This window comes from Phalacrocorax aristotelis, chromosome 3, assembly GCF_949628215.1.
Source record: "Phalacrocorax aristotelis chromosome 3, bGulAri2.1, whole genome shotgun sequence".
NCBI lineage: Eukaryota > Metazoa > Chordata > Aves > Suliformes > Phalacrocoracidae > Phalacrocorax > Phalacrocorax aristotelis.
The window spans coordinates 100,424,942-100,439,258 of NC_134278.1; the positions used below are offsets into that span (position 1 = coordinate 100,424,942).

The following is a 14,317-nucleotide window of genomic DNA, read 5'->3' on the forward strand; positions in this document are numbered from 1 at the left end:
TTGTTGCCTGAAGGCTTTGCAATACTGATGAAATGCTCCTGCAACAGCAGGAAGGCATCTACATTTGATGTTTCTATCTCCCTTCATATTGCCTTTCTTCTTGAGGGTATCCTTTTCCAACATGACAGTGTTTGCACGGATCAGATGAGCCCTGTTGCTAAGAAACGAGTCCCAACTGTACCTTTAAAACTCTGCCTTTCAACACACAACTCAAGGAAATAATTTTCTTTTCATTACACTGTATCGTGTGTTTTTATTAAGATTTCTTTTAACTCTGATCTGACTCTTGGGGTTACATTTCTATTGCAACCTTCTGGAATAGGACCCATTCTTTCTCCATTGTCTGCACAGTGCCATGGTCACCTGCACAGCTGTATAAATAAAATATTTTAAAATAGTACATTTTGAGGTTACAGTAAGGTCTCATTTTGCACACAACTGGTGTAAACAAGAAGTTTACCACTGTAAACAGTGGAGCCTACTTACTGCAAATATCAGTTAATACTAAACTACAAAGCACAGTAGAAATCAGTGTTCTCTCAAATGGCAACTCTAGGGTGCACCTGTTCTTGCTTGGCTTTGGTTTTGGGTTTTTTTGCCATGTACTAACTAAAACATGCTGAAGTCCCCCTTGTGTGTACAGGATACTGTGTAGCTTTCACAGGCATAAAGCAGATCATAGGCTCATGTGAGGGAGTAACCAGCACATCCAAACTACCAACTGCCTTGTCCATCCCACCTATTTATTGTTTTCACTAACGCATGGCACAGACACCACCTTGCTTTCTGATGAACACAAAGACCAAGAGTGATGGAGGTAGTTCATTAAAAATAGTCTCCTTGGAAGAGATTAATGGAAACTAAAGTACAGCACTGAACTGCAAGAAGTCCATGTAGATTCTTTTGCTAGTTCGGCCACCAACATCCTGGACAATCTTTAGCAGGTTATTTCCTCTGACTTCTCCATTCAGACTACAAACAATCTAATTGTGTGATGTAACTCTTCCTTCCTATTTCTGTATCATAACAGGACTTGAGTGTAGTCTGCACTTCACAGTGCTACTGAAATAATAATGCGGTAAAACCCTGCTCAACTACCTACTCAGCACTTCTCATAGTAGTAAATAGTGGACTTCTCAGGAAGGACTTAAATCACAGTCACTAGAATAAGGTCTCAAGTCATTTAGATATTGTTCCTTTTACAAAATATACTAAAGAACATTTACTAGTATATGATGAAGTGTCATAAATATTTAAAACAAAACCACATTTGTAAGGGAGAAAGCAGACTAAGTTTTGTGATGCAACATCCTCAGATTTTTAGCTTTGGTTGCTGGCTAATTTGGGAAATACAGTTCTCAATTGGTGTCCTACTTAGTACTGCAACTTAGGAAGTGTCTTCTCTGGTATTAAGTGCAATGTAAGAGCTCAATTCTGCAACTCCTCTTTACAGTGAGTAATACTCACAGGAGCAACCTCAAGGGGCCAGCTCAATGTTACAAGAAGCAAAAATGGCGAGCAGAGGTGAGGCAAACTGGTTCTAGAGGCTCAACGTCACATTGTTCTGCATGTTGTGGATTCTTAGTTCTGAAAAGTGGGTTTAGCTTGAAATAGCAACATTTTGTACCTGTTTTGCACAGGTTCAAATGACACTGTTGCTCCAGACAATGTGACCTGGAGTCCACAGAGCAACTAGAAAGGGTACATCCTCTCTGTCCAGTTCTGACTTGGCACACAGAGTAAATGAACACCAAAAGAACATCTAGTGGATTGAAAGCACTGATGTGAGAGTAGAACATAGACGCTCATGGGCCAGATATTCTATTGCACCATGTATACCATATTTTAGCTAATACACAGAAGAAAATTCTTTTATTCCTTGCATCAATAATACTAAGGGTGAACTGTTACCATTTATTCAGCTTCAGTAAAAGGATTCACTGTGTAATTGCTGAGCAAGAGTAGTTCCTGAGAACTAATGCTCAATCTAAATTCCATTCCTGGCTCCACGACAGGTTTCTTCTAAGTATCAGCTGCACACAGCACAAGGAAGACAGATCCTACTTTTAACTGTGTTGCCTTGAATCTACCATCCAAAGTGGGAACACTGAGGCTTAACTCTGATGGAAACGAGGATTTGCACGTTGGCACCCTTGTGCGTAAGGAGTTATTTGGATCAAGACAGGCTGGTGACACAGAATGGCTGAAGGCTGCATACAGAGTCCTCCCCATCCTTCCATCCACACTCATGGCTTGGTTCAAGCTCTGCCTTGCACTTTTGCAGCCATCTACACCTCTGGAGCATGGGTGTAAAAGAACACTAGCCTTCTGTGGCAGTATACAATGTATGGGGCTAGGCTTCAAGGCACAAAAACCAGGTCACCATGTACAGCTGACCAATGTAAACGAGATGTAAGTTAGACCACCTCAGGGAGTCAGCGTCAAAGGAGTGCCAGGAGAATCCATTTCAATGTTGTTTTTGTGGGATGTGTGGGAGGAGCAGAGGACTGAGTGAAATAAGCACTCAGGTGCAAGTCAATGTATAAAATTACCTTCTGGCTTTAAAAGAGAAACCAAGAGAGCATTTTTGTACTCACAGTTGCCAATGATTGTAGTTCCTGTGCTCTGTTCTCTCTTTTGCATGATATAAGGAACCATCCCACCAGCTCTCTGTAGCCACAATGAAATTTCAGTAGGAGGAAAAAAAATCTCGTGATGCTGAGTCTAAAATACTGTCTTTTAAAAAAATAGTATTCGTCTTCTAAAACCCCTGCTAAGCCTTCTCTGGTATTAATCAGTTTGTCAGATGCAGTGGTAAAGAACAGAGGCATGCAGCAAAAAACATTACCAACCTTGCAATACAGACAGGAAGATTTGGCAATGCTTTCACTATTAAATAGATCAAGAGATATAATTTAATATCCCAATGCAGAGAATTGGCACTAAATAAATTGTCTATCTACATTCAAAACCAATGCACCTACTCCTTCAATGGATTACTCAATAACCAGTCTGCTGCAAAAGTTTGGAAACAGGTCTAATTTGTTGCAATCATTTTACAACAGAAGGAAGATATGGGGAACCATGCCAACCCCACAGCTAGAAAGGGATTTTCTTCTGGCTACAGCTCACAAATGTCCTAATTTGTGAGCAGTCCTTTCTCACAGTCCTAAATCCATTGTGAACCCTTCCCACTAGGACAGAAACTCCAGAGTGGGTTGCAGAGCAATGTGAGTTGTATGTCCTTACAGCTGTTTCATGTAGGTAGACCCAAGGAGATCCTGCTATACTTTTAGCTAGAATTTAGTCTTCAGATCCTTGGAACCAATTTTCAGTGGAAAGGCAACTTTCCTGACTCCAAAACAGTGTTTGCAAGAAGACACCAAAAATAAATCATTTACAGGTAATACAAATAGATAAAGCTTGATCCAAGCGCTTAATTTATCTTACAATAAAGAACTTATTCCTGACTACTGTCAAAGAGGTCCTGACTATATGGGCCACTCCACATAGCGATTTCAGTGGCATCAAGTTGCTACCTCCTTTCCCCAACACAGCATAGCAAATACAAAGTTGGATATTCACACACAAAAAAATCATGTTTATGGAAATCAAATTGTCATGGCAACAGAAGAGGTCTTGCAAGTATTTTAAAAATAGCAAATTAACAAAACCCATTTATGAAATCTAAGATCCATTCTTTTATGAATGCACTTAAAAACCAGATACAACAAATGGTTTGTTGTACATGAGGAAGAAATAATTTAAACCCAAGATGTCACATCACCATATTGTCATATGTAATAGATCTATGCATACAAATAAATACATATTTTAAACATAAAACATTAAAATTGTTTCAGCTGGACAGTGTTATACTAATGTGATCATTGGGCTTTTATTTCAGGTAAAATATTTTCATATAAATATTATTCATACTTTGTAAAATGACTCAACTTTTTAACATAGTAAACTTGTAACAATGGCTCATTATAATTTAGTCTATTAATCTCCATTAAAACCTCAGTTCTTCAAGGGCTTATAACAGCTAAAAATGTACAAACACCTTTTTAAAACAACATCCTTATTTGGTTTCACCTGAAATTTTTTCCAACACATTCTCAAGATTCATTTGGTCATCTAGCCTTTGCGTTCTTTCCAAACTTGCTTGTGTTATAACTGAAACAAAATTATTATCCACAAACTCGGAGCGTTTGTCAGTTTTGTGTGGGTATTCATCAATGTCTGTGGCAAGCTTAGAGCTCAGCCTAGATAAATGACAAGCTGGTGAGATGCCGGATAATTATCTGTGATATGTTTAAATTAATATTCCCAAAGATGGCAACCTTAGTCCCCTGCACAGTTCCTTGTGCAAGGATTATTACTGAAGTTAGAAATGCAGTACAGGTCAAATCCCTGTACTGAATGCGATTATGTTCCCAAGAGTTCCTCTGGTAGTCTTATTCACTCTTTCCTCTAGCAAGATTTGACCATGATCCACTTTGGGCATATGCTTTGGGTATGCTTATACTGGAACTTTTAATTTAAGTTAGGGTATTACCAATCAGCTTTCATCAATCATCTCATTTATATGTACTAGTTCAGATATTTCATGATGATACACTCAAAGACATGAGTGTCCGTGGTTTTGTCTAGTCTGGCAGAGTTGTGAATTACTTAGCAATATCTACTTTTTAAATTTGAAAGCTCAGTATAATATTGCCATCTTTCAGTACTGACAAATCATTAATCAGGTTCTCCAAAACTGAGATTTTTAAAAAATGTAATTCATTCTTTCTACCCGCATCCCCCCTCTTTTTTTTTTTTTTTAGGCAGGCTCCCATCTTCAAAGCCTGTTCCAAAGCCATGAGAGTTAAATTTTTTTCTTTTTTTGAAAGCAGAGATTCTCATCTAATCTAGAGCCTCAGGGGAGAGGGTTCTAAGGAAACACCAAATATTGTGGGAGTCAGGATTGCATTGCTAGGCCTTTTGAGGGGCTGTCAAGTAGTCAGAAATTGTTTGGCCTATAACTCCCTGGAATGGAAAAACTGAGCTCTGAAGGACTACGTTGCTGGAGGAAGGAGGGTGAGAGCAGCTTCTAAGTGGTAAGATGGAGAGAAAATCTATGGAAATGGGTATTTTAAATTAAATATTCAAGTTCCATCTACTTATTTTTTCCTTGACTCTACACACAGTGAAACCTAGGAAACTTGTAACATCAGAAGTCAACAAGTGAAATATAACTAGGTAGAACAGCACATGAGTTTTCTCAAGCTCTTACAATATTTTCATTTTGGGGCTCCTAGTTAATGTAAACGCTCAAAAACCCTGGGAAGAGTGGGAAGGGGAAAAGGGATTAACTCCTTCACTTAATGAAAAAGCTGCCAATCTTCTGCAGAACCAGAAAAATCCAGCTTTCACATTCCTGGAATCTCTAAAGTAGGCTCGGTCAACACAAACTTTTCTTCCTCATGTGAGGCTGGGCCCATGCTGATGTCATGTTCTGGGTCTGACTTGTATTCAGAGATGTCTAAGGTTGCTGCATGATGCTGGCTCCACTCTTTCCTAAGGAATACTGCTGCCACACCAGTTTGCTTACATATGCATCACACCACAGCTGCTCCAGTTCACAGACCAGCATCTGAAAGGCAATTGAGCTCTAACTACAGTTTCAAACAAGATGTCGGACTGTGAATCGGAGTAGCTGCAGCAGAGGTGGGCATTCCCTTCTGTTTCCCCTGCTGCTGGAGCAGTAACTTCCAGCAGAAGTTGTGTAAGGCACAGATAATGTTTTTAACTGCCAGTAAGGTTTGCCAGATGTCAGAACCTTTATACTAGCAAAATCCCAACTACTGGACATAGGTACAACACTTTAAACTGGTTTGCCTTCTTCCAGACACGGGCTGGAAGGCACGTCCTCTAAGGAGCGGGTGAGGACTCTGGGTTTGACTAGTTTGGAGAAAAGGCAGCTGAGAGGTGACCTCATTGCTTTCTACAGCTGCCTGAGGAGTTAAGTGGAGAGGGAGGTGCTGATCTCTTCTCCCTGGTATCCAGTGAAAGGATGCATGGGAATGGTTCAGACTTCACCAGGGGACATTCAGACTGGACATCAGGAAACATTTCTTTAGGGAGAGGGTGGTCAAACACTGGAACAGGCTTTCCAGAGAGGCAGTCAATGCCGCAAGCCTGTTAGTGTTTAAGAGGCATTTGGACAATGGCCTTAATAACATGCTTTAACTTTTTGCCTATAACTCCCTTGGAATGGGAAAACTGAGCTTTATAATAACTGAGCCTTTATAATAAGCCCTGAAGTGGTCAGGCAGTTGGACTAGATGATTGCTGTAGGTCCCTTCCAACTGAAATATTCTATTCTGTTCTATCTTCATTGATCAGTGCTACAACCGAGTCCATATACATCCACTGTAGTGCTACAACTATGTAACTTTAAAGTTGTAAAGCTCTTAAATGAAGACAGGTCCGAAGACAGAGGAAAGAATGTTATATGTCAGATTGACTTTATATCTCACAGAAGGTAAAAAGAAAGCTCTTCTCCTTTTCTCCTTTCAAGATTACTTCTGAATGAAAGTTTTCACAAATCCATTGCAAACTCCAGGCCCTTTTACAAATGTAGGGACTACTTTAGAATCCCTTTATCATCCAATCACTTGTTTCTCCACAAAATTCAAAATTGTATACAGATTCTAAAATTCACCTTTCTGCTTCATGCCAGCTGCTGCCACCTACGGGTGTGTTTGTGTACAGGGTACTGCATGCGATTTGAGGGGTAAGAAAGAGCCTGAGGAACCTGGTTTCTGCTTCCCGCTCCTCCCTTGACTATCCTGAACAGCTCTAGAAACTCTCAGTGCTCTTTTCATGGTGGAACAGAGATAAAATGGCAGTGAACTGCTGCAGGCAATGGTGCTTCGTTCAGTTCGTAAATCTGACACCCACTGATTCAGAGCAGGAGAACAATTCACCTCCATCCTGCAATCCAGACTAGCCAAAATTCACCCATCAAAAGCGCTCTCCTCATCCAAGTTACCTCTGTCAACAAATCCTTTCACTCCTTTCCTCTCTTGCTGCAAGAAGTTCCAGTTCTTTGGCCTTCTCACCAAATCTCTGTGAATGTACTTTTCTCCTTCTGGGCTTGATTCTCTTTTTTACCACGTCACACCCTTCGTCTGGAACAGCTCTCCAGACTCCTTAAAATTCAGTTGGTTTACTTGGCCATTTAACAGCTCTTCTCTGCTGTCTGCTCCCACCTTCACTCTTAATCTTCAAGTACATCTGTCCAAATTGCATTAAATGACAAACGAGACTGCAAGATGCTGAGCAAACCCTGTCTCCTTACGCGTTCCTTAAGTAATGAATACCTCCACAGAACTGCTTCAATGACAGCAGTGAACAAAAACGTCACTGGCCATTTCTTTTGTCTTCTATTTTGATGGAAACAGAAGGCATGAGGGAGGGGAAAGAAACTTGTTTGCATTGAAGTTGGTCTGGCACTGAGTAATTTAAAAGCAACAGCACTAGGTTAGCGCACAGCTTGACAGTGAAATGAACCAAAATGTCGTTATAAACACAAGTAAGAACTCAACAGCTGACTTTTTACCAACTACACAAGCAAAGAGCAAAAACCAACCAAAGGACATAAAAAGTATTAAATATTTGGACTGTGAAAGAGGCTGTAGTCAAGAACAAGGCATTGCTGTGCTTTTGCTGTCTATGTCCATAAATGCATTCGTAAAGCAAGGGCCACGGGGGGATGATGAGTAAGGAGGCACGTACATATGTGACCATTATGGCTAAGCGGATAAACTCAAGAAAGAGACCTAGTTTAAAACACAGGAAAGGGGGGAAGAAGAGGAATATATTAAGTATTCAGGCAAGTATGGGCTAATGAAATACAGCCACAAAGCAGCTTTCTTCCCAAAATACAGCAGGGCATGCCACTGGATGCTGGATTAAAACCGAGGGGCCGCGCCAGATCTCTCAGCAGAGATAAAACCCTGTTGGTTTTTTACTGATCAGATACATAGGCTGGAATTGTCTCAACTGAGGAGCTACTGGCTTGAAATAATTTGGTATTTATTCCAATCACAAATTATCTGCAAATCAGTTTTGAGTTTTCCAAGCTTGTTTGTCATTCTAGATGGTCCAGACACTTCATGGCACAAAAATATTCCAGACTACCCTGTGCTGGCAAGATCGTTGAGTGACTGTTCTATATGATCAGCCAAGTAAGTTATATAAGACACTTCTATTTCTCACTTAAATCTCTGGGTTTGGTTTTGTTTTGTTTTAAAAAGGAGGAAATCAATGGCCTTCATTCTGACAAGAACAGGACCTGCCCAAGTAGAAACCTGCAGATTCAGTTGTTCTTGTGCCCAACTTTACCTCACCATGAGGAGTATCTACAGCACAGCTGACACCACTGCTACCAGCAATGGAGCAGTAATCTGGACACACACATTTTCATCACATGTCTCCTTTCCCACCCTGCACAAACAGACGAAGAAATTACCATAAAGAACTTCTTGGTCTTTTCAGTGGAAAATACAAAACCCAACAGAGTGACGTGTACTGACAATAGGTTTGCTTTGTTTAATTATGCTCTCAGGAACAAACAGCTTGTTTCTGCAGACTACCAGTGGTCTATACATCATGGGCTGAAAGGTAACGATAGCTGAAGAATTCCAGCAGTAAAGTTCACACACACCAATTTGTAAACACTTTGGAAAAGCTTTGTTTTCCACAAATTAGCTTGTGTCTCACCCAGATTCATTGATTTGCACGTCCACTGGAAAAAAATTATTAAAAAGTATCATAAATGCCGAAGAAAGTTTGATATTTTAATGCATAGATGTTTGAAAGCCCCAATCTCTTTTCTGCAATATTTGTCCTACTGTAGATAAGAAAATGTGGTTTTTCCTTGAAATTCTTTGTTTTAACAATGAAGGCGATGGATGTTTGCTTGAGGCATCTATTTACCATATCAACAACAAAAATAAAATGGGTATTGATAATTTTATGCAGATCTCATCCCTGCAACTTTCCTGAGTCTTGTGTTCTGTACTTCTATTCAGCTCTTTGGAGAGCTCATTCTGCTGAAGAGAGCTGTGGCTTCTAATGAGAGCCTTCTGCAGATGCTTGGCTTCTATAAACTGAGCATTAAAGCTCTATTTGCTTAGCTGAAGGTCTAGCCCTTGAGCTCTGTCAAGACTGAAGGAGAATGCACAAATGGCAGAAGACTCGTGATATGAAGCTGGCACACCCAGGAACAGGAGAGCTGTACTCCACAGAAGAAAGTTCAGCGGGCTGGGAATCATCCCTTCTTTCCCTAGCTGTCAGTGAGAGGCTATCACCCGTTATCTCCTCCACTGGCTATGTCATGGCTTCTGGGTAGCTGCTCTCCTATCTTCCACTAATATAATTTTATGCTACATATTTTAATTACTCCCTGCATAAAAATATAATCAAGGCTGTGATCCAAAAGTCCACCCCCTTCCTGACAGGAGGGATTAATCTTGGAGAATACCTCATACTTTCAGATAATTCCACTCACTTATCACATTTCCCTCAAGTTCTCCCCCTTTGTTTCCCCCCTCCCACACACGTGATGTCGAGAGAAGGAAAAACAGGTAGGAAGGAGGGCAAGATTCCCGTGTATCAGCTCAGGGAATGACAGGGAGCCAGATTTTCTCCCACGCTGACTGGCACACAGCAGCTCTAAGGGAACACAGTCTGCCAGCTAAAGGGCACGGCCAGCCCTTCTCTCAGTTGCCATCTGCAGCATGTACCAGCTGGAGGTGCACACTGCTCAATCCTGCGGGAACTGAAAAAGAGTGGATATACCACCATTTATCTCTGCTGGTGTCATCGCCTTCCATTCTCCAGAGTTTGTCAGGGCATGATTCAGCCCTGAGGCCTCAGAGCCTGCTCTAAAAACCCTGAGCCAAAGTAGAGGTTACAGTGTCTGCGGCACAGAGGGCCTGTGACAAAGCTGGGCCACTGGTAGCCAATGGCACAATGGCTTTTGCTACAGCGTTCACTAAGAACACCATCTTCTTCTTCTCCCTTTCATACTATCTGCTACTCTTACAAACCTGAGCTAGGGACACCTTCAGTACAGCTCAGCCCTGCAGCACTATCTGATGCAGATGAGGAAGACCACATCAGACCATGGAAAATTCTGATCCAGGACGTCCCCAAGTGGTTGCATCCATCACAGTGAATGGAAGCAGCGTGTCATTTCAAGGCTGTTCTGCAAAACAGATTGCAAGTACATGGGCTAATCAAGCTTTTTTAGATTGTATTTGGTCTGAATTTCAAGTTTTGGCAAAGCAAAATTAACATATCTCCTGGGTATGAAAATTTTCCTGTAAGTCTTTTGTAACGTATATGGAAAGAGTCATTAAAACCAGTGTACAATGCATTTTAAAACCTGCAGTTCTGAGTTACTACATAAAACCCCCAAAATTAACCAACTAACAAAAAAACCAACCTTTTTTTACTTAAAATTAAATGTAATTAAAATTTTAATAATTTTAAATTAAAGATTTTTCTGGCTATAAACAAAGAGAAAGTGTTACTTCTCCTGTCCAAATAGAGTACTACTGTAAAACATAAATAGCATAAAGGAAAAATAAACTAGATGTTTAAAATTCTCAGATTTTACCCTCATAGATGACTTCCATAATACAGCAAAGATGATTTAACCGAAAAAAAGTAGAGGCTTTCAGATGCTGAGAGACTGCCTGAGTATTTGGTAGCCTGCATCAGAGCACAAGTTCTATTTTGATGCCACTGGTTTGAGGTACTGGGCACCAATGAACACCAGTCTCCAAGCAGTGGAGCACTTAGTTTATTTGGTGTTGCAAGAGAATTCTTGTCTATTCCGGTGACTTCTGACCCTTTATTGCAATTGCACTGCAGATTCTACGTACGAATGAGAACTCCATGCAAAACAGATAAGGAATGAATTTAGGGACTGAAAAATAGAGAACTTCCATTACCACATAAATACAGTCACACTCTCCACCTAAGCAGGGAAAATATACAGCAAGCCTGTGAAACATCATTTTAACATGTTATATATCTGGACTACAGGATTTGATGGGAATTTTGCCATTTACTTCATTCAAACAGGCTCACATCCCGTATGTGAATACTTCACACCACTGCAAATATTATTTATTGTACAAGTGTTATTCAGAGTTCATTGAGAAGAATGAAGCACAGCAATGACATAAGATCTCTTTTCACCCTGACTACTCCTGCCAGTAGATTTGTGATCCTCCTGTTTCCCCTTGTGTGTGGGCTACATGATACATGACAGGATGTGGCCGAGATTGTAAATAGCTATATTCTAGTTGGGTATATTATCTCAGCATGAATTTTCTACTAAAATGCATAGGATATTAGCAGCTTCATTAACAGAATGGTTCGGTTACGTACAGACTAGGTGCTATGCTTTGCATGCAGAGTTTGGGATGCATCTCCGAAAAAATGCTTTTCACCAGTCTCCGAGAACGACACGTGGAAGGATTTATTTTAATTGGTAGTTTGTTTGTTTTGCTACTTTTGCAACAGAAGATCAGGAGGAACAGGGGTCTAAACAAACAGAAAGTACCGGTGAAATCAGAACATCAAATGGAAAACAAGTTTAAAAAAAATCTCCACCTGTTAAAAAACAAAAATAGAATTAAAACCATTTTGGGCTGGTCCAGCCATTTGGTGATAACACAACCAACATGGCTGCGAAGTCCAGATTCAACTCTCAAGCTTTCAAGCCAGCACGGACTGGGAGCCCTATACAACTACCTTTAGAAAGGAAGTGCTATCTGCTGTCATTCCTTATGGACCCCTTCCATGTGAGGGAAGGCACGATGCCGGCCACCCCAGCAGTCCCGCAGCAGCAAGCGGCCAGAGAAGAGCTCTGGGCAGATAATACCTCAAGACAGTTCTGGCATGAGGACCGTTTACAGGCATCTACCCTCCTAGGATGATTCAAGAACACTGAGGGTTTCCCAGTGTGCTGTGAAAAACAGCACATTATGAAGCATAGGATAGTTCAAATGAGGAAAAGTTTTTTTCTTGTATGCCTACAGTGAAGATGTAGTGTCTTCAACACCAATGGAAAACCACATTCACTTTGAAAGCTCTGGCTTTGAACACCTCTCCCTGAAGACAGAGGGAAATTAAGTGCTAAATAACAATAACCTAAAACCCCCTGAAAGCATTCAACCAGAGAGTTAGTTTGATTCATCGCTCCAGGCTCTTCAGGTGGCTGCACGCAAGGGCTATGAAAACGATGCACCTGAACATGCAGCATTACACCTAGAAGCACAGATACCGATGCCATTCTTTCCACAGGAAAATTCTGAGGGCTTTCAAAAGATCTTTCATAGGTTCAAAGCAAACACACTGGAATAGCAATGGCTTGTACATGTTGTACACAGTGTAGCACTCAGACTTAGGTAGTACTTTAATTGGATGAACTTTAAGAATTTCAGATTCATTAAGGAATTAAGCCACTTGAAACACATAACACAGTTAAGGGTAGGACAGTAGCTCTTTAAAAGCAGGGCAAGCTAGGAGAAAACTCCCATACTACAAGGAAAGCTTTTATGGTGGCCATAGTAGCAGAAATAGTGGCCAGGAATGGATTATGAGAGATTTAAGGTATAGACCAATGATTTTTGTTGGTTTGGTTTTTTTCACATGTGATTGTTTTGCTCACAACTAGAATACTTGTATTTAGCCTTGGAGTCCAGGGGCTTTTGTAATGTTAAAACTCTAGACTTGAGTTGCAGTACAGCAAGTATTTCCTAATTAAAAAGGAGGAGAGGGAAATACAGAAGGGATTACAGCCATAGTTTAGGGATGCGTTACCGGAGTCACTCACTAGGGACTTCGTATCCAGAAGCAGCGAATCCCCATAGTTTCTCTAGACATTAGCTCCTTAAAGTAGTGGTACCGGACCAGCGTTTTTCGGGGGACTCCTTAGGAACCTCGGCAAGGGGGGGCTCTGAAAACTCGCCTTTGCTGGTGAGCGATGCGGTCACTCTAAGTCTTGGTCTCCGGACTAAAATTAGACTTCGCAAGAGCCCTAACAGCCGAAGCCCTTCCCCTAACCCACGGCGCTCCCGGTGTCGGGCTGTGCCCAGCCCGAAGGGAAGGGTCGGGAAGCGCGAGGATGTGGTCTGTGGCCCCCGAGGCCGCAGGCCGGCCTCTGCCTCGCTGAGTCACACAGCCGAGCCCCGGCGGGCGGTACCCCCTCCCCGGGCACCGGTCCCTGCCTGCTGTCCGAGGAAAGCGTGTCATCCCCGAAGCAGCACGACGGCTGCGGCGCAGCCCGCGCCTCCTCGACGGTCCGCGGCCGCTGCCCTGAGGGACGGGCGGCCGCTGGCCCAACGGCTCCCCGCCGGCCGCTCCCCCGGGACACCGCGGGCGGCCGTCGCTCCCCGCTCCCGCCGCCAAACTTTCCGCCGGGGCGGAGAGCCTCCCTCCCCGCCTCTCCTCCTGTGGGACCGTCGGGAAAAACTGTCGCCGCCGCGGCGGGGTCCGGCTCCCCAGCCAGCCCCGCGGAGAAGCGCGCCCGCCCGGCTGAAGTCGCGGCAGGTGGGGAGAGCGCGCCCCGCCACCGCCACACCCCTGTCCCGCCGCGCCCGGGGCCGCGGAGCTCCTTACCCAGCCCCGGCACGAAGGTGTTGAGGAAGAGGCAGATGACAGCCACGGGGAACGGCATGTAGGGGATGGCGGCGCGCAGGGGGCCCTTCTTCTCCCGGACCTGCACCACCACCCCGCTGGAGGGGGCAGCGCCCCGGCTGGGCTCTCCGGCCGCAGCGCTCTCGCCCTCTTTGGGGAAGGGATCCATGGCCGGCGCGGCGCGGCCGACGGTAGCTGTGCCCCAGCGGGCTCCCAGCTGCCGGCGCCACGCGCGCTCCCGTCGCCGCGCGCGCTCCCGGGTGCTTCCCCCTCCCCGCGGACCCCTCCCTTCCCCCCGCCCCTCGCCGGTTCCCGCCCCGCCGGCCGGGCTTCGGTCTGTGTCCGCTGCCGCGCTCCTGCTCCTCGGAGGGCCGGCCCTCCTCCCCGGCTTACCCCATTCTCGCTCACCGGTTAGAGATGCCCCCGCGCGCCTGAGGCGGCTGGAGCCATCGGCCGCGCTGCCTCACACAGCAACCCCGCCCCGCCGCCTCACACCCCTCCTGTGAGGGCTGCCTGCCTGCCCGGCCCCTCGCACCGAATTTGTCCAACTCGTCCCAAATCGGCGGGGAAAGAAGGCCGGCCCGGGCCCGGGCCGCCCCCCGGGCGG

The 14,317-nt window shown here is 43.8% G+C and overlaps 1 protein-coding gene across 3 annotated transcripts in view; it reads right to left on the reverse strand.

The window, feature by feature from the left end:
• STUM (stum, mechanosensory transduction mediator homolog) overlaps nt 1-13,968 on the reverse strand; it is a 50,587-nt gene extending 36,619 nt beyond the window's left edge. For all 3 annotated transcript variants that reach the window (XM_075088726.1, XM_075088727.1, XM_075088728.1), the window contains exon 1: nt 13,693-13,968. In XM_075088726.1, coding sequence (XP_074944827.1) covers nt 13,693-13,879 — 187 coding nt within the window. In that variant the 5' untranslated portion in view covers nt 13,880-13,968. The remainder of the gene's footprint in view (nt 1-13,692) is intronic.
• Between the last annotated feature and the right edge of the window lie 349 nt (nt 13,969-14,317).